General features: G+C 43.4%; 3 protein-coding genes across 3 annotated transcripts; 1 reads left to right on the top strand and 2 right to left on the bottom strand.

Moving 5' to 3' along the window:
* Positions 1-940: 940 nt before the first annotated feature.
* Positions 941-14416, bottom strand: LOC106611592 (sorting nexin-5). Its single transcript, XM_014211977.2, has 13 exons — positions 14274-14416; positions 11460-11564; positions 11032-11142; positions 9501-9622; positions 9192-9315; positions 8522-8617; positions 8011-8116; positions 6794-6869; positions 6227-6266; positions 5709-5795; positions 5383-5542; positions 5207-5292; positions 941-4828 (listed from the first exon to the last, which is right to left on the bottom strand). The coding sequence occupies exons 1-13, from the start codon at positions 14403-14405 to the stop codon at positions 4778-4780; spliced, it is 1296 nt and encodes a 431-aa protein (XP_014067452.1). The 5' UTR covers positions 14406-14416; the 3' UTR covers positions 941-4777.
* Positions 14417-19439: 5023 nt separating this feature from the next.
* Positions 19440-19946, top strand: LOC123727777 (mitochondrial genome maintenance exonuclease 1-like). The gene is made up of 2 exons (XM_045696890.1): positions 19440-19635; positions 19747-19946. The coding sequence occupies exons 1-2, from the start codon at positions 19440-19442 to the stop codon at positions 19944-19946; spliced, it is 396 nt and encodes a 131-aa protein (XP_045552846.1).
* An 8-nt stretch (positions 19947-19954) lies between these two features.
* Positions 19955-24439, bottom strand: si:dkey-76k16.6 (glycine N-acyltransferase-like protein 3). The gene is made up of 3 exons (XM_014215748.2): positions 24246-24439; positions 22824-23020; positions 19955-21499 (listed from the first exon to the last, which is right to left on the bottom strand). The coding sequence occupies exons 1-3, from the start codon at positions 24347-24349 to the stop codon at positions 21291-21293; spliced, it is 510 nt and encodes a 169-aa protein (XP_014071223.2). The 5' UTR covers positions 24350-24439; the 3' UTR covers positions 19955-21290.
* Positions 24440-26662: the final 2223 nt, after the last annotated feature.

Consider the following 26662-nt stretch of genomic DNA (forward strand, 5'->3'; position numbering starts at 1 on the left):
GTAGCGGTTGCTAAGAAGCACTCGCCAAGCTAGATATGTAGTCACAGCGTGCTTTGGTAGTGACAAGTCCCTGAGGCACACTGTCAATTCCTCTCCACTCACCTACAGTACACTACAGCAGACTGTCTGTCCCAGTCTTACCTCAGGACACAGGATGAGTGACCAATCTTTTTAACAGACACACGGAAGGACACATACACAGAGTTTACTGTTCTAAGATATGGAAGTTCCTCTTACAGTTGAGTAAAGTTAGTCAAGATAAGTTCCCCTTACAGTCCAAGGGGAAACTGCACCTGGCATTGCAACTGGCAGCCTTTTCCAGCCTAAATATACACTACCTTCCCATGACACTCCAAAATATGTTGTCATCAAATCAGCATTGCCAATGATAGTCCTACTGTGGACCTTACTGTGAGCAGGGGAACTCAGAACAGACACATACTGTATGTTCAACAGTATAGTGGCAACGCTCTGAGAGAAAGTACATCATTACAAAGTAGTGTTGAGGTGATTATGGGGTCTATTCATGCATTTTCAACATTGTGCATAAAAATACCTTAAACTCCCTATACCAACTGACATGGCCTATTGTGAGATGAGAAAAGGCAAACCAGTGCGTAAAAAAAAATAACACTTCCAGATATTAGTAGTTTAGGTTTTTGGTGGGCTACTCTCTCCTATCCTCTTCAGCATGCAGACTGCACCACCTGCTGGTGTGAAGATGCCATGGTCCTGGTGACAGTTGATGTTCACTTCAATAGTAATATGCTACTTTCAAATTTGCATACATTGTTTTTGTGTAGAGCTTATCATTGGTTGATTCTGATACTTGCTAAGTCAGAAATGTCCAAATTCTGAGTTGTCTTGAACGAGTCCATCTTATCAGAGTGATGATATCACACGCTGTTCTATTACCTTAATAAGATACTAACACAGTAAGTATTTTGGGAAAGAACTTATTTAATGTCATTATTGCATTTTTTTTTTTATGTAGACGCTCCGTAAGAAAAAGAACTAGGTAAAGAAGTATTTCACACAGTTGTAATCCATTAGAAATACATTCAATTAGCAAAAAAACATTTTAGATTTCTTTATAAACACAGCTCTCTCTGGGCTTGGAAATGATTGCTAAGTATTTACCATCTTCATAGTGCATTATTTTGTACATTTTATCTCATTCTTTTCTTAAACAATTCAAAGAATTCAATCGTTTTTGTTTCAATATGAACCCTTTCATTTCACAGGTTAATGAGTGTTGGCATAGCCTGGTCCCTGATCTGTTAGTGCTCTTGCCAACGCCACTGCTGTCATAGTCAAGCCAGACCAGGCATGACAAATCCATAAGGAGTAGGCAAGACTGCAGAAACAGACTGGTACCCAGGCTAGTTTAGCACTGGCAAAGGTTCTGTCAGTAACAAAAAGCAATAGGAGAAATATAGGCTACGCCAAACTTAATTGCTTAAAAACAAATACTGCATCAGCAGTAAGAAGCAAGGGGATTGGTGGGTTGGTTAGGTTAGTGTTGCTCTGTAAGCAGGTGTAGTAGGCCACTGGTAAACAACAGGAAATCAATGAAGTGCACAGTCATGTAGCCTACTCTCTGCATCCCAATTATATTGGTAGTGTACACTCGTCCTCATCACACAATTGAAAACATTGGATTGGTATAAGCATGTCAGAGCCTTTCAAATTCATGAAGGGAAGTGAACACTTAGGGCAGAACATTCTAGAATTGAAACATAGACAACAGCTTCAAGCAGATGCTGAAGGACATGAGTCAGTCAAACTCCTCTGAATAAGTGCTAGGACCAGAGTTACTCTCCAATAGCCAATATAAGTCTAGTGCTTGATGCTTGCTTAATGTTAACTATATAAAACATGAAGCTTCCCAACTGACCAGGCTACATATGCAATGTAATGATTGTGCCGACTTGACAGAGCACAATCCTACAGTAACTTTAAAATGTATGTCAAGCAAAATCCAATAATTTCAAGGTTTAACAAACCATACAACTATGCACAACTACTTTAAACATTTGAGAGAAATAAATAAAACGACTGGATAAACTGGGCAGATGCAAAGTTCAGTAACAGATTTACAGTAAAATCTGTTTTTTTCTGTTACCAAACGTATCTACACAGTTCTTCCTGTAAAATATGCTTTTGTAAACTTTTCAGTGGAAATTAATGTTTAACCTAACTTTTTGTTTGGTATACATTTTAAAGTGAAACATCTGAGTATAATTCCGTTACCATGGAAATTCCCTAGAGCAACTGGCTGAAGGGTGAGTGGACTTGGACCTGCTGCTGGCCTCAAACTTCCTGCTGTGTGTGTGTCACGTGATTCATAGGTATACAGTACAGTCAGCTACTACGGGTGGACTTCACTGACTGATTCAAACTAGTCCACTGACCATTCACTCAATGAGTACAGAAACCAGTGTTTCCTGGCACTCACGAGTCTAGACATGGCAGATTGAAAAGGGGGGGGGGAATACATTTGTAAAAAAAGAAAATCAACAACAAAAAAATCTCACATATCACGTGTTTGTTTGGCAGTCAACTTTGATAAAAGGGACAACTACCAGTCCTGACACTCACAAGGGCTGTGGTGAAAATAATCTATTGGTCCATATTATGTGTAAGTAAACTTGTCAAAAGCAATGTGAATCTTAAGAATTTAGCTCCAGTTACTGGCAGTAATGGAGACGAACGTGAGAAGAGCCATGTAGCCATTCCTGAGGTACGGCCAAAGCATTTCTGTGTAGTACCACACAGTATGGATACACAACCACACACACACACTAGTGTGTACTCAGCATTCTTAACCATGAAAAAGAGCACTTCACTTCACTGGCGGTTTGAGAGAGTTCGGCCCAGACTAATCTGAGTATGTAGTCTAAGTCCCAATTCTCCACCCTTCTCCCACTTCCTGTCATGGATTTAACAATGGTGGAAACTCCCATCAGCCAATGTTTACATCAACCCAATGTATTTAAATCCAGGACGGGAGTGTGCAAGTGCACACTTTGGTAGAAAGGTGGACAACCGGGACGCAGTCATAAGGACCTTTATTTAGGCACTAAGTTAGTCTCTCTCCCTTTTCCATCCACTTTATATGTTCTTTATGAACAGTTGCTCCATCTGGGTCGTATTCACTAGGCACAAAACCGAAGGAAAAAACAAACAGGGAGGGGCTCTGAACTTGTCCAATAAGAAATTGTTTTCGTTTTCTATTGCAAAATGTTTTGCTACACCGTGGCCTAATGAATACGACCTTTTAAACTGTTCCATTACAAACCAGAGAAGCGGCAGCTGAGCTCAGCTGTCAGTTATTTACTATGTGATTCCTCCGAGTATTTCTGGTTTAAAGTGGCGTTGCAGTAAGAAAACAGACAGCTATACCCGCACCATAAAAACCTCAGGTTATTCCAAAACAACTCTGCCTAGTTAAACTCTTAAGCTAGATTCACATTCAGTAGGTCCAAATTCCACCTAAATTAAATACTTATTGTGTTCTGTTGCAAAACGGTTTGCTACGGAGTTCCCTAATGAACACGACCCAGATGTATGCACTTACATATATAAAAGTGCGGGACCTAACGGGGTTCGTTAAGAGTTTGCTGTGAAAGGCAAGCAAAACATCACAATGAGGCTATTATTCCACAATCAACATCGTTAAAAATGGAAGATACAAGAATAAAGAGTAATCCATCCAGAATAGAAAAATGTATCACAATCTATGATTCGTAAATTCACTCTGGAGTGCCAAAGGGCGCTCGTAAATTCAGAGCGTTGTCAGATTGTCCGTTTGTGAATTTAGAGCCACACTGGACGCCCTGGCCGAGGAGTAGGGTTGATCTGAGCGTTCGGGCCTCACAACGGCAGTCAAACATCCAAGCTAACTGGCTAAAGTAAGTTAGCTTGCTAGGTACTTCCAGACATAAACGAGGGAACACCTCACTCTGCTAGGGCAAGTAAAATGGTCAGAGGTCGTTAGGCTGTTTATCGTTATCCAGAGCGTTGGTGACAGCTGGCAACAATTTAATTATGTTTACTGACACCGGCCATATTCAACAGGTGTTGAGCGTTCGTTCATCAGTTATTCTGCGTTCTGGCACACTGAGACGAGAGCGCTCTGAAATCGGAGCAGATAACCAGAGTGAATTTACGAAGGCGCCCAGATGAAAGAGGAATATCAGAAGACAATGCAAGCGGCTACATTCTCCCTGTTCCGGAATGCTGGCATCACAAAAGGTGAGTGTTACATGAGGCGGAGTAGAAAGAGATGGGTTGCCAGGTGGGCAGGGACTATGCAAACCTTGAGACAGAAACTGCAAACAGACGGCTGCAGGTTCTTGTGCAGGTTTCTGAAATGGCATCATTTGGGGGTGGAGGTACCCAGGATCGTGTTTAATAGGCATAGAATGCTCTGAAACCGAGTGAAACGGTGAGGGACTATCTAATTCTGTGTAATAAGAAAGGCTCCTTTCCTTTTGCAAATGGATGTTTTTCTACCATGTCCCCTAATGAACACGACCCAAGGTCCCCTGGGGGTAGAGGGTGGTGGGAAGGGGTGTCCAGGTTCTCTTCTCAAAGGCTGGGTCAGTAGCCTGGTTCCAGATCCGTTTGTGCTTTTGCCTACGCCATTGGCACTGTTCTGCATGACAGTTCCATACGGAGTTGGCAAGACAGCAAAAAACAGACTGGCACCCAGGCTAGCTGGTCGGTGGGTGGTGGTCTGGCGGTCTGGGAGGATTGGTAGGAGACAGGTGGTTCAGTTGCTCTTGAGAAGCTCAATGCAGCCCTGCAGCAGAGCCATGTTGTTCTGTAGTTACAAAGAGAACAGGGATATCAGTATCATATCCATTCAACAACAGACATTTCACAAGGATAAGGGCACAATATACCACATAACATGAACCACATTTTGCTCATAGTTGCTACATATTCCATATTCACTGAAAGCTCCTGAACAGTCCAGTCTATCAGAGAAAAGTACCAACAATGTAGTGTTGTGTCTGCGGTTGGTCTAGTGGGGAACACCTCCTGCAGCACATAACAGTTTAGTGATATTGTGGGATTGAATCCCACGGCTTCTGATTGTCATTCGATCTCTCTCCTCCGCCTATATTTCATTACTGCATATCCCCCCCAAAAATCTCAAACACGGGAAGGAAAAACAACTCTGTGTACCCTGACTCACCTTGGCGTGTTTGATCTCCAGTTCAGCCATCTCTATTAGGTTCTTACGGAAAGCCACCACTCTCCTGCCCTTAAAACTGGTCAGCTCTGGGAGGAGAAGACCATACTGTCAGTTTACTCACTGTACTGTATTATAGAAGAAAATGTTAGCCCAAACACACACCGTCTTACACAAACCTCTTTTTCCAGACTCGGAGAGCTTGTCAAACTTCTGCAGACACTGTTGTTGGTGCTCCTCAGCCTGGGTGATGTCTTTACTCTTCAGCCGGGCCTTGTCCAGGGCCTTGTTACTGTTCTCATAGTCAGCCAGGGCCCGGGCCCGCCTGTACAACAGGTCCTAACACACACACACACACGTAGTGGTTAACACAAACAGCATTTCTCAGAGAACGTATGTAATATGCATGCCTACCGTGTTTCCACATGCATTGAAGAAAAAACAAATGATTCAAGAAGAAGTTGCTGAGGGTTTTTGAGAGAGAAACAGACTAGACGTGGCTCACCTTGGCTGCCTGGATGTCCAGCATGTAGTAACGGAGCAGCTCTGTGAGCTTCAGCTCCTCATCTGACGCCACTCTGCCCTCCACTTTCTACAGGCAGGACCAGATAGACAACATCGATGCTACCGCCATGCTCAAAGAACATAAGATACACATTTAAAAATATATATAAATGACACTCGCACATTTCCAACTAGCACTGACTTTGCTGATTGCTACTTTAGAGGAAAATTGTACTTACTATGACTGAGATATGTGGTTGTCTCACCTAGCTATCTTAAGATGAACTGCATGTCGCGCTGGATAAGAGTGTCTGCTAAATGACTAACTTGTAAAAAATGTAGACATTTGCACAGCTCACAAAAGCAAAATGCACACACACGTGTTTAAAATGTATTGCTGACCTCACAAAATTTGAATTTGCATGGAAATGGACAATAGGGATTATATAAAAACATATACAATGAATAGAAAAACAATCCAGGTTGAGAAGTGCAGAAGACCAGCACTGTGGTTCTTACCCTTAGTTTTTCAAACAGGTCTGCAAACTTCTCAAGGTGCCTGAAGGGAATAGACAAACCATGAGAACTTGAGTAAAGTCACAATTTGTTGTTGCTGATATTGGGTGAGATGTAAAGCATTCATTTAGCAACCCATAAACTCTTGTAGCTAGACTACATAAACATACATGGTACCCTAGATCGATGATTATACTATGGGCACCGATAGCTAACAAGCAGCAATAGTTCCAGTGCTTGGGTTCTCAATCACTGATTATTTGGACAAATCATGATTTTGCAGGTGTTCGCATCTTTCTGAATTTCAGAACGGGGGGGCATTTTTCCCATATAATAATTGCCCGTAATTTGCAAAGAGGTTGGAGCTCCTTGTTCTGGTTCCGCTCCTCATTCTAGCATCTCTTCATCTTCTCTTAAGACGTATTGTCCCATAACTTAATCAAGCTTCTGACTAATTACGTAAGACTTTAGTTCTGGGTTAACCGAGATTAAGCCACCCGTAGTTGGCTTGAGGAAACAACGGCACCATTCGTATACCTCGAACTAGAGCGTATTTATATTGTTACTCACTTTTTAAGTGCGGTGTTGTCGTCGACAGAGAGACTGTTCAAAGTGGCAGAGATGTGGATGTAATCATCAGCAACATCTGAGACAAAATACAACATGTTAAAATCTAAATTCTTGGCCCACTTTAAATCTGAACTCAGCCCGAGTGACTTCAAGAGGTTAGGGGTCACCATATTGCAAAACCTGGTATCCTAGGTGGTCTCCCTGAGGCCAAGGGTCAACGGCTGTAAATTCCAAGCAATCAATAAAACTCAGTATGGGTAACCTACTGTGAGAAGTTGCACCACTTTGGTGACGCCACACAATGCTACTACACATCCTGCTTTTCATCTAAAAACATCTGAACGTCTTAAACCGATCTGGCCTTAATGGCTACATGTACTCTTAAATCTCCACCCGGCACAGCCAGAAGAGGCCTGGCCACCCCTCGGCGCCTGGTTCCCCTCCACCCGGCACAGCCAGAAGAGGACTGGCCACCCCTCGGAGCCTGGTTCCCCTCCACCCGGCACAGCCAGAAGAGGACTGGCCACCCCTCGGAGCCTGGTTCCCCTCTACCCGGCACAGCCAGAAGAGGACTGGCCACCACTCGGCGCCTGGTTCCTCTCTACCCGGCACAGCCAGAAGTACTGCCAGAAGTGGACTGGCCACCGGAGCCTGGTTCCCCTCAGGAAGAGGACTGCACGGGCCTGGTTCCTCTCTACCCGGCACAGCCAGAAGTGGACTGGCCACCCTCGGAGCTTTCCCTGAAGCGGGCCTGGTTCCCCTCACGGCACAGGGGGGACTGGATAGAGCCTGGTTCCCCTAGGTTTCTTCCTACATTCCTGCCTTCTGAGTTTTTCCTAGCCACTGTGCTTCTGCATCACCATTGCTTGCTCTTTGGGGTTTTAGGGTAGGCAGTGTTTGACTTTGGCAGGAGCTGAGTACTTGCACCTCAAATGTTCTGTTCCTCTCATAGAGTATTAGCAAAAAATTATTGTGGAGCTTCTGCACCTAACTATAAAACAGTACCGGCAGCCAAAATGAGTACCGGCACCCATTTTAGTCCGAAGTCCAGCATTGAGGCTAGGTATCGCCAAAGCAATATGACAACTGCTGATGTTAAAAAGGGCTTTATAAATGACATGTGATTGATTGAGCCAGATATGAAGGGGAAAAAAACACTGTTCTTATCAATAACTCAAAAAGCAAAAAGTTGGTTGTTGTTGATATCATAGTCATACTTTTGTGAGAGCGGGTCATCTTCTCTGCCCTGGCAGTAGAGTCTTTGATCTTGGACGAATAATCAAGCAGGAAGGTCTTCTCCTGCTCAAAGAAATCATCTACTTCCTGCAAGAACAAAAAATATATAAAAAAAAAGACATAAACCTTCTGCCTAAGACACAAAAAACACAAAGCCAGATCTTCATCCTGGATACGAAGGTCCCTGCTCAGCTTGTAAACCGTTACGATCTGTAGCTGCATTTGTTTCTCTTTGTTTAAGTCTGCTACTGTAATGCATTGACTTTCTGCATCTGGTTTGTAATGCACTGCTGACCTCACAAAATGACATTTCATGGAAATGGACAAATGGGCTTGTTTGACAATGCAGGCGACTGCTGACTGATCTTGAAATCACCTTGCATAAATTAATGTTTGTAGGTCAGTCAATCACAATTTACCCACAATGCCTCACAGATGTGATGCTCTCGAATGTGGCTGGTATTGTATGATATGGGCTGAGGCCACACCTACCTTTATCCCAGAGATGATGACCTCGTCAGCACTCTTGACCATGTTCTTAAAGAAACTCCCAAACGTCTCCTTGGCGTTCTTCCTTCGTACGCTCAGCTACGTGGACCAATCACAGGGAGGGAAATTATTTATTTAGCCAATGAGACCACAGTACAAGTTCGCAATGTAAAATTGATTACGTAAGCTACAATACCTGTGGCACTGTCTTGTGGAAGCCTTTTGTTCCACATAGGAATGAAGAAAGTGAGTAAGAACTACAATAAGTGTTCCGGTTTTTCCTGATAATTTTATAAAATGTCTGTATAACATTTCCCAAAAGGACAAACAAAACCATCTCGGCAGACCCTGGCTGACTCACAGCTCCACTGACCGAGTGGTTTAGAAATAGAGCTGAACTCAGCAGCAGGATGTGTGTCCTAGGTCTGCTTGCCTGTCTTCCTCTATCCCCCTCCCTCCTCTATCCCCCTCCCTCCATCCAGCCATCGTGTTCACTAGGCACAAAACGGAAGAAAATGACTGGAAATTGAGAGGTACTAACTGAACTGCATTGGGAAATGTTTTTCAACGGTGTGCTCTAGTGAACACGACTCAGCAGTTAACTAGGAAGTCAGTACTGCTGGAAAGTACGCAGTCTGTTTTCTTCGTTTCCTTTTCCAAGTGTCAAACTCACATCCTGGTCATACTCCAGGAATATCTGGAAGTTTCTGTCCTTGCTCAGGATCGGGTGAGAAGATAGTCGCTGCAGGAATACCTCGTGGACTTGTACAGTCTTCTTAAATACAGCCAGGTACTCACTGGGAGACAGAGAGCCAGAAGATGGCAAATTACCAACTGATAGTGCGCACATACAGATACACAAGCTTGAGATCACCAGAATCATTCCCACAGGTATCGTAATACAACATTTAAAAATGCAGAACTGTGCCAATTAAGCTTGGACACAGTGACAAGGGGTAAAGGAGGAAAGGTCAGAACTCACGCCTCTAACTCCTGCTTCATCTTGGTGTATTCCTCCTTGGTCATGGTGGCTTCTCCCTCGCCCAGTTTATGCATCTTCTCCCTTGGGCTCTCGAAGTCTGGCTTCGGGGGGGCTGGGGGGATCTGGACAGACAGGGAGAGGAAAAGAGCAGAGGGGGAGTAATGGAGGAAGGGGAGAGGTAGAGAGGAAATGGGGAGAGGAGCAAGGGCAGAGGAAGAGAGGAAGGGGAAGTTGAGGAGAGGCGAAGGTAGGGGAGAGGAGAGGGAGCTTCTAGTAAGATTTCCTACACAGGCATGTCCCTGCATGCAGAGCTGCAATAAAACTGCTGATATAAAAAACATTTGAGCAGAAACCAGAGTGCTTTGCATCTTCCCCTTCATCAAATAACACTCACATGTCCTGACAGTGAACTTGCAAAATTACATTCACAGTGGCAGCATTGGCTGTGAGTGTGAACTATACTGTAATTAAGTGGTGTGTGTGTGCGCGTGCATATTCCGTAGACTACTCCATAGAGCTGGGACGATAAACTGAAAATGATCAATACTGACCACTTATCACAGGCATTTTGCTGATATCGTTCATTACGATAAGTAGCCGATACTAGATAAGTTTAAAATGAAATACGTTTGCTAATCTGGATCACTGTTAATGGAACAACTGATGGCTACAACCATCAAACCAGTATTAGTAGTTAAGGATAGAAATAAACATCTGTGGTGTACATTAAATGTTATAAACTACCGTAATTGCCGGACTATTAAGCGCACCTGAATATAAGCCGCACCCACTGAATTTAAAAATATATATTATTCGGAACATAAATAAGCCGCAGGTGCCTACCGGTACATTGAAACAAATCAACTTTACACAGGCTTTAACGAAACACGGCTTGTAACAAACAAAAAAATTTGCAGTAAGCTTTAGTTGTCTTTTTGCACTGAGTCAATTCCTCACGCTGCTGTTTCCAACGTCTTATCATCGACTCATTAAGACCAAGCTCCCGTGCAGCAGCTCTATTTCCTTTTCCAACAGCCAGATCAATCGCCTTCAACTTGAAAGCTGCATCATATGCATTTCTACGTGTCTTTGCCATGATGAGGCTGACAAAATGACTACCGTAATCAGAATGATGGGAAGTTTGAGAGCGCTCGATTTAATCTAAACAGTAAACAAAAAAGTTGTTTGACCTTAACCCGTTTGGCAATTTCATTGGTCTAATGAAAGCTTCATGCCGCCAAAAAACTGAGCACGTCACAGAATGTTTTTTTTGTAGAAAAAAAAATTGAAAGCGGGAAAAATCCATATATTAGCTGCGTCATTGTTTAAGCCGTGAGGTTCAAAGCTGGGAAAAAAGTTGCGGCTTATAGTCCGGAATTTACGGTACTCATTATCGCATCAATCCAGGAAATTTATCGCGATGTGGACTTTTTGTCCATATCGCCCAGCTCTACTGCTCAAGTCACTCAATGAGCCCAGCGTAGTCCCAAACCAGTGTGCGTGTGTGTGGTGGACTTAACAGGTCACTCACGATGAGCCCAGCGTAGTCCTCAGTCTCAACCAGCGTGTCATGGAGCCAGATAAAGTCCTCATGTTGCCTAGGAACAGAGAAGTCTGGCTTCTGGAAGGAGCTCAGGGTGGTCTGACAGAAAAGACAATTCAAGCTCCATTTAAAGTGCATTACCACAAGGTTGTAATATACTTTAAAAGTAAAACATCTAGAGATAGACAGTTACTGTTATTTATTTTTCGCTGACACTGATCCAGAGCGACTTACAGTGCAGCATTCAACTAAGGTAAGTAAGACAACCACATTTGACATAGAAACAACATAAGCCGTAGTTCAAGCCTGCTGTACACGAAGAGCATTATATATTATTTGAATAACTGACAGGGAAGTGAGGGAACTAGCGGTGACCCTTAGCTTAGGAACTGAAACTGTGGAGTTGCTGTTTTTACCTTGGTGTGGACAGTGAACTTGACTTTGTCACGTTCACAGAGTGCATCAGGAATGTCGATGAGTAGAGAGGCGTCGTTGTTTAGGTCCACAGACACAGAGCGTGCCTAAGACAAGGGAGAAGAGGGTAAAGGACAAGGTTATTTCAGCTTTTATTTCTTTCAGCACATTCCCAGTGGGTCAGAAGTTTACATACACTCAATTAGCATTTGGTAGCATTGCCTTTAAATTGTTCAACTTGGGTCAAACGTTTTGGGTAGCTTTCCACAAGCTTCCCACAATAAGTTGGGTGAATTTTGGTCCATTCCTCGTGACAGAACTTGTGTAATTGAGCCAGGTTTGTAGGCCTCCTTGCTCACACACACTTTTTCAGTTCTGCCCACACATTTTCTATAGGACTGAGGTCAGGGCTTTGTGATGGCTTCTCGAATACCTTGACTTTGCTGTCCTTAAGCCATTATGCCACAACTTTGGAAGTGTGCTTGGGGTCATTGTCCATTTGGAAGACACATTTGCGACCAAGCTTTAACTTCCTGACTGATGTCTTGAGATGTTGCTTCAATATATCCACCCTCATGATGCCATCTATTTTGTGAAGTGCACCAGTCCCTCCTGCAGCAAAGCACCCCCACAACATGATGCTGCCACCCCCATGCTTCACGGTTGGGATGGTGTTCTTCAGCATGCAAGCCTCCCCCTTTTTCCTCCAAACACAACGATGGCCATTATGGCCAAACAGTTCTATTCTTGTTTCATCAGACCAGAGGACATTTCTCCAAAAAGTACAATCTCTGTCCCCATGTGCAGTTGCAAACCGTAGTCTGGATTTTTTATGGTGGTTTTGGAGCAGGGCTTCTTCCTCGCTGAGCGGCCTTTCAGGTTATGTCGATATAGGACTCGTTTTACTGGGGATATAGATACTTTCGTACTTGTTTCCTCCAGCACCTTCACAAGGTCCTTTGCTGTTGTTCTGGGATTGATTTGCACTTTTCGCACCAAAGTACGTTCATCTCTAGGAGACAGAACGCGTCTCCTTCCTGAGCGGTATGACTGCTGCATGGTCCCATGGTGTTTATACTTGCGTACTATTGTTTGTACAGATGAACATGGTAACTTCAGGCATTTGGAAATTGCTCCCAAGGATGAACCAGACTTGTGGCGGTCCACACATTTTTTCCTGAGGTCTTGGCTGATTTCTTTGGATTTTCCCATGATCTGAAGCAAAGAGGCACTGAGTTTGAAGGCAGGCCTTGAAATACACCCACAGGTACACCTCCAATTGACTCAAATGATGTCAATTAGCCTATCAGAAGCTTCTAAAGCCATGACCTCATTTTCTGGACTTTTCCAAGCTGTTTAAAAGCACAGTCAACTTAGTGTATGCAAACTTCTGACCCACTGGAATTGTGATACAGTGAATTATAAGTGAAATAATCTGTCTGTAAACAATTGTTGGGAAAATTACTTATTTCATGCACAAAGTAGATGTCTTAACAGACTTGCCAAAACTATAGTTTAACAAGAAATTTGTGGAGTGGCTGAAAAACGAGTTTCAATGACTTCAACCTAAGTGTATGTAAACTTCCGACTTCAACTGTATATATCCTTGGGATTGAATTACACACTCACCGCACTTGAAGCAATAACTCCAGCTGATTTCCCAAAAGGGTCAGTCAGTGTTCCCAAGAGTCTGCTAGCTAGTGCACATTTCTCCTAGCATGGTCCCAGATCTGTTTGTGCCATCCTACCACTCCCTATGGTCATTATTGTCAAGGCTACGTTTCTCCCATCTTAACAACTGTTTCTGTTTGAGTAGGAGAAACCTTGATCGTATGGGTGGCCCCAGTGGGAACTGACCCATGATCCTGGCGTTGCAAGCACCATTCTCTATCAATTTAGCCAGTACTTCCTGTGTGAATAACCCACAGCCTCAGTGTTTCACCATACTACTACCGAACTCTGCTACTCAGCTTGACAGAGTCAACCGAAATAAAGCAGAGTAAGTCTCCTCTGGAAAGTCTCAGAGGAAAAGGAGAAAACAAATTGCAGAAAATAAAATAACCACAGGCCTGTCCAATTCCACACCATATGTAAGCGATCTGAGTTATTCTGTCATTGGCCAGGACAATACTAGCCTCTTACTGCCACGTTGCAAGTCCCCAAAGGCAATGCTTAGATCAGTGGTCTGTGGTCCAAATTCTAAACTCAATAGCCCTCTAGCTAGATATAATTCAAAATAGTAATGGGGGTAACAGGAAGAGCAGAAATTAAACCAGCGAGCCTGGCCTGACGTTATTGGGGTTAGTGCTGTGCCATGCAAGCCCAACTCTCTTGTCAGAGGCAGTGGAACACAGAGGCTTCGACATCAAGTACTTACGGCAAACTAAAAGTAGCCTGGGGTGGTGACAATACAATAATGGATAAGACATTTTGTGACAACATTCATCTGTGAAGTAGTTAGCTAGGCCAATGCCAAAGATCGTGGTAGAATGTTTTCTATACCGCCTCCAATACTAGTTGACGTTATAAGTTACACTGTTGCTTTCAACAGACTGTAGCTGTTGATTCCTCTATTTAGCTAGCCAGGCAACCTTATTTTCAGTTTATTAGCTAGCCAGCGAAATTTATCATAGATACCTGACTGTTTCAATAGCGTTACCTAAATACTGCACAGTTGTGTTTTAAGCAAGTGAGCATCTCATGAACTTCCTCGCTAGCTAGCTAAAATATAGGCTACAGTTAGCTGGCTATTTAACATTAAGCGAAGAGCAAGGTAGTTGGCTAACAAAGACGATAGTACATCGTTCATAACGTACCTTTTCTTTTTCGCTATCATCAAGAGTAGATGTCATGATTATAAAAGTACAACAACGTTGCAGATCGTCGTATTGTGCTGCAAGTCTAGCTATCTTCTGGAAACAACCCCCGTTTCGCTCTTCCTGTCTCATGACAGATAAATCCCGCCCAATAACTCACCCTGATGTTTTTGATTGGACAAGGTTTCTGAACGTCAATCAAAATAGTTCGTTGCTTTTTTTTGTCCAACCCAAGTCGCATTTCGAACATACGTTACCGGTACAACAATTAAACATAATAAATAATTACATTTGTAATAATGTACTGTATATGGCCACAGCGTATGTGGACTTTTCGAAGTAAACTTTGGTTCCATGTCAGGAAAACACGGACCAGTTTCAAAGACCCACCTTCAAGGGATTACTGGACTAGTTTTGTCTATCATGTCCCATCAAGGATTTACTTGAGAAAAAAACGACATGCCTTGCAGCCTGTCCCTCATCGGTCAAAATGTTGTAACAAAACAAAAATCGCGCGACGTTTGGGAGGTAACGACTGTCCACTACATGTATTCATTGTTTTCCATATATTCAGTAATCATTTCATGTAACCAAAGCATAGGCTAAGGTACTCCCTGTTCACCAATGACTGCATGGCCAAGCACGACTCCAACACCATCATTAAGTTTCCTGAGGACACAACAGTGGTAGGCCTGATCACCAACAACGATGAGACAGCCTATAGGGAGGAGGTCAGAGACCTGGCAGTGTGGTGCCAGGATAACAACCTCTCCCTCAACGTGATCAAGACAAAGGAGATGATTGTGGACTACAGAAAAAGGAGGACCAAGCATGCCCCCATTTTCATCGACGGGGCTGTAGTGGAGCAGGTTGAGAGCTTCAAGTTCCTTGGTGTCCACATCACCAACAAACTATCATGGTCCAAACACACCAAGACAGTCCTGAAGAGGGCACAACAATGTCTATTCCCCCACAAGAGACTGAAAAGATTTGGCATGGGTCATCAGATCCTCCAAAAGTTCTACAGCTGCAACATCGAGAGCATCCTGACTGGTTGCATCACTGCCTGGTACGGCAACTGCTTGGCCTCCGACAGCAAGGCACTACAGAGGGTAGTGCGTACGGCCCAGTACATCACTGGGGCCAAGCTTCCAGGTGTAACAGTGTAGGTTCTGTCCCTCTCTTCGCCCCAACCAGGGACCCTTGCACACATCAACAACTGACACCCACGAAGCATCGTTACCCATCGCGCCACAAAAGCCGCGGCCCTTGCAACGCAAGGGGAATAACCACTTCATGTCTCAGAGCGAGTGACGTCACTGATTGAAACGCTATTAGGGCACACCACCGCTAACTAACTAGCCATTTCACATCCGTTACACAGGCGGTGTCAGAGCATGGCCCCAAAAAATTCCAAGGACTCCAGCCACCCCAGTCATAGACTGTTCTCTCTGCTACCGCACGGCAAGCGGTACCCATGCGCCAAGTCTAGGTCAAAAAGGCTTCTTAACTGCTTCTAACCCCTATAGGACTCTTGAACAATAAATCAAATGGCTACCCGGACTATTTGCATTGTCCCCACCCCACCCCCCATTTTTACGCTGCTGCTACATTCTCTTTATTATCTATGCATAGTCACTTTACCTCTACCTACATGTATATATTACCTCGACTAACCGCTGCCCCCGCACATTGACTCTGTGCTGGAACCCTCTGTACCGGAACCCCCTGTATTTAGCCTCGCTACTGTTATTTTATTGTTACTCCGTAATTATTTGTTCTATTTATTTATTTATTTTTCTAAAACTGCATTGTTGGTTAAGGGCTTGTAAGTAAGCATTTCACTGTAAGGTCTACACCTGTTGTATTCAGTGCATGTGACAAATACAATTTTATTTGTTGTATTGAGTCACTCTAAATACAAAGCCGCAAACGCAAAGATGGAGAAAGAACGTATATCAAATCAAATTGATTTATATAGCCCTTCTTAGATCAGCTGATATCTTAAAGTGCTGTACAGAAACCCAGCCTAAAACCCCAAACAGCAAGCAATGCAGGTGTAGAAGCACAGTGGCTAGGAAAAACTCCCTAGAAAGGCCAAACCCTAGGAAGAAACCTAGAGAGGAACCAGGCTATGAGGGGTGGCCAGTCCTCTTCTGGCTGTGCCGGGTGGAGATTATAGCAGAACATGGCCAAGATGTTCAAATGTTCATAAATGACCAGCATGGTCAAATAATAATAATCACAGTAGTTGTCGAGGGTGCAGCAGGTCAGCACCTCTACCGCTCCTGCTGTCTCTAGAGTTGAAAACAGCATGTCTGGGACAGGTATCACGTCCGGTGAACAGGTCAGGGTTCCATAGCTGCAGGCAGAACAGTTAAAACTGGAGCAGCAGCACAGCCAGGTGGACTGGGGACAGCAAGGAGTCATCATGCCAGGTAGTCCTGAGGCATGGTCCTAGGGCTCAGATCCTCTGAGAGAGCATACTTAAATTCACACAGGACACCAGATAAGACAGGAGAAATACTTCAGATAACAGACTGACCCTAGCTCCCTGACACATAAACTACTGCAGCATAAATACTGGAGGCTGAGACAGGAGGGGTCAGGAGACAGTGTGGCCCCATCCGATGATACCCCCGGACAGGGCCAAACAGGCAGGATATAACCCCACCCACTTTGCCAAAGCACAGCCCCCCACACCACTAGAGGGATATCTTCAACCACCAACTTACCATCCTGAGACAAGGCCGAGTATAGCCCACAAAGATCTCCACCACGGCACAACCCAAGGGTGGGGGGTGCTAACCCAGACAGGAAGACCACGTCAGTGACTCAACCCACTCAAGTGACGCACCCCTCCTGGGGATGGCATGGAAGAGCACCAGATAAGCCAGTGACTCAGCCCCTGTAAAAGGGTTAGAGGCAGAGAATCCCAGTGGAGAGAGGGGAACCGGCCAGGCAGAGACAGCTAGGGCGGTTCGTTGCTCCAGTGCCTTTCCATTCACCTTCACACTCCTAGGCCAGACTACACTCAATCATAGGACCTACTGAAGAGATGAGTCTTCAATAAAGACTTAAAGGTTGAGACCGAGTCTGCGTCTCTCACATGGGTAGGCAGACCATTCCATAAAAATTGAGCTCTATAGGAGAAAGCCCTGCCTCCAGCTGTTTGCTTAGAAATTCTAGGGACAATTAGGAGGCCTGCGTCTTGTGACCGTAGCGTACGTGTAGGTATGTACGGCAGGACCAAATCGGAAAGATGGGTAGGAGCAAGCCCATGTAATGCTTTGTAGGTTAGCAGTAGAACCTTGAAATCAGCCCTTGCCTTAACAGGAAGCCAGTGTAGGGAGGCTAGCACTGGAGTAATATGATCACATTTTTTGGTTCTAGTCAGGATTCTAGCAGCCGTATTTAGCACTAACTGAAGTTTATTTAGTGCTTTATCCGGGTAGCCGGAAAGTAGAGCATTGCAGTAGTCTGACCTAGAAGTAACAAAAGCAAAAGCAAGTTTTCTGCATCATTTTTGGACAGAAAATGTCAGATTTTTGCAATGTTACGTAGATGGAAAAAAGCTGTCCTTGAAACAGTCTTGATATGTTCGTCAAAAGAGAGATCAGGGTTCAGAGTAACGCTGAGGTCCTTCACAGTTTTATTTGAGACGACTGTACAACCATCAAGAGTAATTGTCAGATTCAACAGAAGATTTCTTTGTTTCTTGGGACCTAGAACAAGCATCTCTGTTTTGTCCGAGTTTAAAAGTAGAAAGTTTGCAGCCATCCACTTCCTTATGTCTGAAACACAGGCTTCCAGCGAGGTCAATTTTGGGGCTTCACCATGTTTCATTGAAATGTACAGCTGTAGCAGTGAAAGTTAACATTATGTTTTCAAATGACATCCCCAAGAGTTAAAATATATAATGAAAACAATAGTGTTCCTAAAACGGAACCTTGAGGAACACTGAAATTTACATCCACAGAGACAAACTGATATCGTTCCGACAGATAAGATCTAAACCAGGCCAGAACTTGTCCGTGTAGACCAATTTGGGTTTCCAATCTCTCCAAAAGAATGTGGTGATCGATGGTATCAAAAGCAGCACTAAGGTCTAGGAGCACGAGGACAGATGCAGAGCCTCGGTCTGACGCCATTAAAAGGTAATTTACCACCTTCACAAGTGCAGTCTCAGTGCTATGATGGGGCCTAAAACCAGACTGAAGCATTTCGTATACATTGTTTGTCTTCAGGAAGGCAGTGAGTTGCTGCGCAACAGCTTTTTCCAACACATTTTGAGAGGAATGGGAGATTCGATATAGGCCAATAGTTTTTTTATATTTTCTGGGTCAAGGTTTGGCTTTTTCAAGAGAGACTTTATTACTGCCACTTTTAGTGAGTTTGGTACACATCCGGTGGATAGAGAGACGCTTATTATGTTCAACATAGGAGGGCCAAGCACAGGAAGCAGCTCTTTCAGTAGTTTAGATGGAATAGGGTCCAGTATGCAGCTTGAAGGTTTAGAGGCGATGATTATTTTCATTGTGTCAAGAGATATAGTACTAAAACACTTTAATGTCTCCCTTGATCCTAGGTCCTGGCAGAGTTGTGCAGACTCAGGACAACTGAGCTTTGGAGGAATACGCAGATTTAAAGAGGAGTCCGTAATTTGCTTTCTAATGATCATGATCTTCTCCTCAAAGAAGTTCATGAATTTATTACTGCTGAAGTGAAAGCCATCCTCTCTTGGGGAATGCTGCTTTTTATTTAGCTTTGCGACAGTATCAAAAATACATTTTGGATTCTTCTTATTTTCCTCAATTAAGTTGGAAAAATAGGATGATCGAGCAGCAGTGAGGGCTCTTCGATACTGCACGGTACTGTCTTTCCAAGCTAGTCGGAAGACTTCCAGTTTGGTGTGGCGCCATTTCCGTTCCAATTTTCTGGAAGCTTGCTTCAGAGCTCGGGTATTGTCTGTATACCAGGGAGCTAGTTTATGTTGACAAATGTTTTTAGTTTTTAGGGGTGCGACTGCATCTAGGGTATTGCGCAAGGTTAAATTGAGTTCCTCAGTTAGGTGGTTAACTGATTTTTGTCCTCTGTCATCCTTGGGTATATGTCCTACAACTTTCACTGTGTACTATTGTATGTGGCAAGCTAAGTTAACTAACTATGCATTTCTATCAGCTGTTTAGATGTGCCCATCGTGTGTGGGAGCCAGCTAGGGTTGTGACTGGACTCTTCTCCCATTGTACCCCGACTTCCGTGAATACTTTCTCCACTTCCAATGTATCTCCAGCTTGTAAGAAAAGCAGTCCATACAGTTCCATGGACAGCAGACGTTACTCTACACTTGTTAAGTCAGTTGTGTCCCACTGAGTCAGTGCTCAAACTACCAAGATCCTAGAGGAGCCAGATGCTCAAATCTACGGACCTGTGAGAAAATCCCAAACACCCTCTTAACGACTGCCACCCAAAGTGCTTAAAATCCTTCACCCGTTGCTTAACCGCAACAGGGCATTTGAATCTGGCGAAACTGAGCTTGGGTGTGTGATCCATATCCTTCAGCAGACACTATCCCCGGAACAAAAGTTTTACCTGGAGAGGTGTAAGAGGAAGATGATCACTCAACTGGTAGAGGACAGCTTTAAGGAATACAATATGAGTAAGCAGGTGTAAGCAGAACCCTCTGATTGTAAAAGTTTATTTAATTCTCAAAAATATGAATTTGCCATATATGAGGACATACACACAAACAAACATGTCAGATCTAGTCAGGGAAGGGAAGCTATTCCACGTGACTGTAGGGAGTGTTTGCCCATTGACAACAGAGGAGGCCCCAGGGGAAGACACAGCAGATCCTGAGAAGGCACCAGAGGTTCCAGCAGAGGTAGAGGGGTACATGGAGAGTATACACCATATGCAGGAGGACGTTAGGGGAGTGAGAGCCATCGAGAGCCGTGTGCAGCATGACAAACTAGGCTATCTTTGATTTGTGGCCTGCGTTGCTTTCTACAGGTGAGGATGGCCACGTTCCAGGCTAACTACATTGCAGACGACTACCAGATCTCTCAACGACTGGATAGATGTTCAACATATCAGCTAACCACATAATTTGATGTAATGCAACGTCTGCAATGTTGTCAGCCTGGAACGCGACCAACATCTTATCAAAGAAACGACTAGAGGCTCTACCTGACCTGTACGTTTATTTGGCCAACTCAGACTTTTATTCATTCTCTCCAGACACAGATAAAGCCTAGCCCTGGACTAAAAAAACATGTATGCTCAATGGAGAATCTCAATTGAAAGTGCTTTTAACGGAAACATAAGAGGTTGAAACCTTTCCTCATCAACATGTACGACAATCCTCTACAGGTGGCAGACTACTTTGGGGCCTTAAACAACGACGTGAACTACAACTACCATACTCTCATCCTAATTCACTTCCTACAGCTCCTCCTTAGCACTAATCCTTCAATGTTAGCAGTTTTGAAGGTTCTGGATAGGAATAAGCAGTGTAGTGATGGAGCTTCCAGTATTGCTGCCACCATACAGAAATGCAAACATCGACGAGTTAGGGCCAAGGGGGAAGAGCAGGGAGTGAAATGAGTCTCTCTCTCAAATGTCTTTCTCACTTAATACACAATGTGCTTCATTTCCTCCATGGGTTCTTGCTCTCCCTGCAGGTTGAGAATAGACAGATAGTAGTGGCCTATAAAGATGGTTCCCTGGCCCATCTACTGAAAAAGGGACGTTTCTATTTTTTGTTGAGTTTAATTATATTTATTTTTCTATTTTTTGTTTTGTTTTTGTAAACATTCCCTCATTTGAGGTTTTAAATTAACATTTGGAATCAGAAATCTAAACAACACGAATGAAGTGTTATTGCTCAGAATACAATTAGCATATCTTATGTGTCATTCTAATTACACCACACTGAAAATAAGCCTGGAGAAACAAACATAATGGGGTCCCGTGTGGCTCAGTTGGTAGAGCATGGCGCTCTATGCAAGACCTTAGTCACAAACTGTTAAAGTCAAACCATGCAGCCCTGTATTGAGGGTCCTCAGTAAAGCCCAGGTTGGTGTAGAGGCTGTAGGACAGTGTATTCTCCTCCTCAACGAAGCAGTACACTGGGAAGCCCTGAGAATAGAGTCTCCTGGACATGCTGCTGACCAGGGCTTTGGCCAGGCCCTGTCCTCTGTGCTCCTGCAGGGTGTACAACATACCTGTGATGGGGTAGGAACCATTGTTTTGGTAATTGTTTCCCAGTGCGCCCAAAATAAGGAGGGACATGTAAAATGTATAAAAGCATTCCTTAGTCCTGTTCAAGTGAGAGCTGTGTACAGTGCCTTCAGAAAGTATTCACACCCTTTAGCTTTTTCCATATTTTGTTGTGTTACAGCCTGAATTTCAAATTTATTAAATCGAGGTTTTGTGTCACTGTCATACACATAATACCCCACAATGTCAAAGTGGACTAGTGTTTTTTTTAATGTTTACAAATTAATAAAAAATGAAAGGCTGAAATGGCCAGCAGCATACCACCCTGCATCCCACTGCTGGCTTGCTTCTGAAGCTAAGCAGGGTTGGTCCTGGTCAGTCCCTGGAAGTGGTGTTGGAGTGCTAGTAGGAGTGACCCTTTCCTCTGGTCTAAAAAAAATATCCCAATGCCCCCGGGCAGTGATTGGGGACATTGCCCTGTGTAGGGTGCTGTCTTTCGGATGGGAAGTCAAATGGGTGTCCTGACTCTCTGTGGTCACTAAAGATCCCATGGCACTTATCGTGAGAGTAAGGGGTGTCAACCGCGGTGTCCTGGCTAAATTCCCAATCTGGCCTTCATACCATCTTGGCCACCTAATCATCCCCAGCTTACGATTGGCTCATTGATCCCCCCTCCTCTCCCCTGTAACTATTCCCAGGTCGTTGCTGTAAATGAGAACGTGTTCTCAGTCAGCTTACCTGGTAAAATAAGGGATAAATAAATTAAAATAAATGTATTGAGTCAATAAATATTCAACTCCTTTGTTAAAGAAAGCCTAAATTAGTTCAGGAGCAAAAATTACAAGTCACATAAATTGTATGAACTCACTCTGTGTGCAATAATAATGTTCAACATGATTTTTTAATGACTACCTCATCTCTGTACCCCACAGAGAATTATCTGAAGGTTCCTCAGTCGAGCAGTGAATTTCAAGCACAGATTCAACCATAGTGGTGGCTGCATCATGCTATGGGTATGCTTGTAATCATTAAGGAGAGGGGAGTTTTTCAGGATACAAATGAAACGGATGGAGCTAAGCACAGCCAAAATCCTAGAGGAAAACCTGGTTCAGTCTGCTGTCCACCAGACACTGGGAGATTAATTCACCTTTCAGCAAGACAATAACCTAAAACACAACGCCAAATCTACACTAGAGTTGCTTACCAAGAAGACATTGAGTGGCCGAGTTACAGTTTTGACTTAAATCTACTAGAAAATCTATTACAAGACCTGAAAAAATAAAATAATTGAAAAATTGAAAACCAATTTGACAGAGGTATTCCACATACCCATGGCACAGGAGGAATAGGTCAGAATCCAGGCTATGGGCTGCTGGCTCTCTGCATCCAGCACACAGCAAGACGGGTAGTGCCGGATCATGTTCCGGATCATCTGGAAACTGTCCTCCGTGTTCCCGAACTTCCAGGTTTTGTTGACTAGATCAGTGTGGGATTCGTCCAGTGAGGATATCATTGATTCAATTGCACTGTGGATTTGAGAAGGAAAGAAAGAAGAGAGGTGTGAGATAGATAGCACATCGTAAAGCGGCTGCTCGGGGTAACTCCGTCGGGATCTCAAATTACCGTTGAGCGTTAGAAAAGTAGAATACACAAGGTTCACTTAAGAGTATTAAGGACCTAAGCCACCCGAGCCATGGTCCGTTCACTCTGCTACCATCTAGCAGGTGCATCAGAGCTGGGACTGAGAGACTGAAATACTGCTTCTATCTCAAATCAAATTTTATTTGTCACATACACATAGCAGATGTTAATGCGAGTGTAACGAAATGCTTGTGCTTCTAGTTCCGACCATGCAGTAATATCTAACAAGTAATCTAACCTAACAATTTCACAACAACTACCTTATACACACAAGTGTAAAGGAATGAATAAGAATATGTACATAAAAATATATGAATGAGTGATGGCCGAATGGCATAGGCAAGATGCAGTAGATGGTATAGAGTACAGTATATTTATCTCCAGGCCATCAGACTGTTGAACAGCCATCACTAGCTGGATACCTGCCCGGTACTCTGCCCTGCACCTTGAGACTAATGCCCCATGTATATAGAGACATTTAACAGTGGTCACTTCATTTACTTTTTATATACTGTTGTTTACTCACTGTGTATGTATACTGTATTCTCCACATAGCTCATCCTAATATACCTACTATTGTACCTACCATTTTCTTTTCCAAATGATATACTGTCTAATGTCTATACACATCATGTATTTATATTCTGGATTTTTACATCGCTCACTCTAATATAGTATCTACTTTGGATTTTTAATTGTACTTGTTCTCATTTCTTGTTTAGATTGTTTTATTATTTGTGTATTGAATTTGCTAGACATTCTACTGCACTGTTGGAGCTGGTAACGTAAGCATTTCACTGCACCTGCTATAACAACTGCAAATCTCTGTACGCGACCAATAAAATGTTATTTTAAATTTGGTATAGTGAATCCTCAGTTTTCCTCTTGTTATGTCAGTCACTGACAGTCACTCAAGTAGCCCATGTCAGCAATGGTACTGCCCATGCATGCAGTGCACTTGCCATTGATTTTGTTTGAATGTGACACTCAGATATCATAAGAACATTGCACAAGTCATGGCAAAATTTGTAGAATTGCAGGAAATTAGCTTTAAAATTGCAAAAATGTCTCTACCCCATGGTAAAAGGAAAAGAGCTGAGCCCATCATACCTTTCTACAGGTGGAAGGCGGGATGGATCCTGGAGCACCATCATGTGACTAACAGACACTTTATTCACGGGTACCTTTCTCTCAGAAGCCATCGCCATCACCATCTCCTCATAGCAAAGACTGGTGCCTAAAATAGCAGACGGCTGTAATGTTGGCAAACAACTTCTATGAAATTGAACTTTGTGCTATATGGTGTGTGACTAATGAAACCACCCCAGATCCCAGCAGCCTAGAGACAACCGGAGACACCAGGGGCCGTATCTATCAAGCGTCTCAGAATAGGAGTGCTGATCTAGGATCAGTTCCTCCTTCTTCATAAATATGAAAAACTGATCCACTATGTTAGTAGAGGAAGGTGCAATAATGACCTGAACCAGAGCTCAGTTTGGGGGAGCTTGAGAGAGAGCTAAAGAGGGCGTTACACTCTGAATGGGGAATTCTCAACATGGTACATGCATTTTAAGGTCCATGGGTGATGGTTTTAGGAGAGAGAGAAACTTACTTTAGTTTCAGGAAAGAGAAACAACAAGAGAGACAGAGGGGGGTGGGGCGAGCAGGCAAAGTGCAAGTGGCAGGTACTGTAATTACAGTGTAATTACCTAAACAGAGGAACTTTGTCCAGTCAATTATGTTGTTCTCTTCAAGGATATTCCTAAAAGAAGCTTCATCTTTAGTAAAAACACATGTGTCTTTAAAAAGGTCCCCCTCCTGCAAAATGGGCAAATGCAGAGTTGAGACATCAAAATACACATTATTTCTATTAAGATTGGGACAGGTGTATCTTTATGAACTTATCTAATGTTACCTTCTCATATGGTGGTTTGCAGAGAATGACATTGAATTCTGGCCAGCGGTCCACAAAAACCTGAATCGGGTCAGCCATAACTCTGTTCATCAGGAAAATGTAACCATAAACCTTGACAAGACAAGGCAAAAATAACCCTTAGACACTACAGATAAAATTGGACATGTACCTGACAGTTCCTTAGATGCCTCCTTTATAGTCAATATATTTTGTCTAGCATTTGTATCTGTTATGTTTCAAGTCCAGTGTGGCTCAGTTGGTAGAGCATGGTGCTTGCAACGCCAGGGATGTAGGTTTGATTCCCACGGAGGTGCAGTACAGGGGGAAAAAAATACAAAAAAATGTATCCACTCACTACTGTAAGTTTCGCTGGATGAGAGCCAAATTACTAAAAATGTAAATGTTGCTGTTTTACACCGAGTATACAAAACATTAGGAACACCTTCCTAATATTGAGCTGCCCTCAGAACAACAACAATAGCGTTACACAGTTGTGTCAAGTTGGCTGAATGTCCTTTGGGTGGTGAACCATTCTTGATACACATGAGAAACTGTTGAGTGTGAAAAACCCAGCAGCGTTGCAGTTCTTGACACACTCAAACCGGTGCGCCTGGAACCTACTGCCATACCCTGTTCAAAGGCACATAAATCTTTTGTGTTTCCCACTCACCCTCTGAATGGCACACATGCACAATCCATGTCTCAATTATGTCAAGGCTTAAAAATACTTAATGTGTCTCCTCCCCTTCATCTACACTGATTGAAGTGGATTTAACAAGCGACATCAATAAGGCATCATAGCTTTCACCTGGTCAGTCGATGTCAAGCAAAGAGCAGGTGTTCCTGATGTTTTGTACACTCAGTGTATGTTTTAATATATATTTTTATTTATTTATTCATTTTATTTCACCTTTATTTTACCAGGTAGGCTAGTTGAGAACAAGTTCTCATTTGCAACTGCGACCTGGCCAAGATAAAGCAAAGCAGTTCGACACATACAACAACACAGAGTTACAGATGGAATAAACAAACATACAATCAATAATACAGTAGAAAAATCTATATACAGCATGTGCAAATGAGGTAGGATAAGAGAGGTAACACAATAAATAGGCTATGGTGGCAAATTAATTACAATATAGCAATTAAACACTGGAATGGTAGATGTGCAGAAGATGAATGTGGAAGTTGAGATACTGAGGTGCAAGGGAGCAAGATAAATAAATACAGTATGGGGATGAGGTAGATTGGATGGGCTATTTACAGATGAGCTATGTACAGGTGCAGTGATCTGTGAGCTGCTCTGACAGCTGGTGCTTAAAGCTAGTGAGGGAGGTAAGAGTCTCCAGCTTCAGAGATCTTTTCAGTTCGTTCCAGTCATTGGCAGCAGAGAACTGGAAGGAGAGGCGGCCAAAGGAAAAATTGGCTTTGGGGGTGACCAGTGAGATATACCTGCTGGAGCGCGTGCTACGAGTGGGTGCTGCTATGGTGACCAGTGAGCTGAGATAAGGCGGGGCTTTACCTAGCAGAAACTTGTAGATGACCTGGAGCCAGTGGGTTTGATGACGAGTATGAAGCGAGGGCCAGCCAACGAGAGCATGCAAGTCGCAGT

Source organism: Salmo salar, chromosome ssa01, assembly GCF_905237065.1.
Source record: "Salmo salar chromosome ssa01, Ssal_v3.1, whole genome shotgun sequence".
In the NCBI taxonomy this organism is placed as follows: Eukaryota; Metazoa; Chordata; class Actinopteri; order Salmoniformes; family Salmonidae; genus Salmo; species Salmo salar.

Coding starts and splice junctions, on each gene's coding strand:
- LOC106611592 (XM_014211977.2), bottom strand. CDS start 14,405: ATGAGACAGGAAGAGCGAAACGGGGGTTGTTTCCAGAAGATAGCTAGA. Junction 8,117..8,521: donor TCATCATCTCTGGGATAAAG/GTAGGTGTGGCC, acceptor TTGTTCTTGCAG/GAAGTAGATGATTTCTTTGA. Junction 6,870..8,010: donor GATGACCCGCTCTCACAAAA/GTATGACTATGA, acceptor ATTTTGTCTCAG/ATGTTGCTGATGATTACATC.
- LOC123727777 (XM_045696890.1), top strand. CDS start 19,440: ATGCATTTCTATCAGCTGTTTAGATGTGCCCATCGTGTGTGGGAGCCA. Junction 19,636..19,746: donor TACACTTGTTAAGTCAGTTG/TGTCCCACTGAG, acceptor TGCCACCCAAAG/TGCTTAAAATCCTTCACCCG.
- si:dkey-76k16.6 (XM_014215748.2), bottom strand. CDS start 24,349: ATGGTGATGGCGATGGCTTCTGAGAGAAAGGTACCCGTGAATAAAGTG. Junction 23,021..24,245: donor CGCCTTCCACCTGTAGAAAG/GTATGATGGGCT, acceptor TCAAATCCACAG/TGCAATTGAATCAATGATAT. Junction 21,500..22,823: donor CTATTCCTCCTGTGCCATGG/GTATGTGGAATA, acceptor ACCCCATCACAG/GTATGTTGTACACCCTGCAG.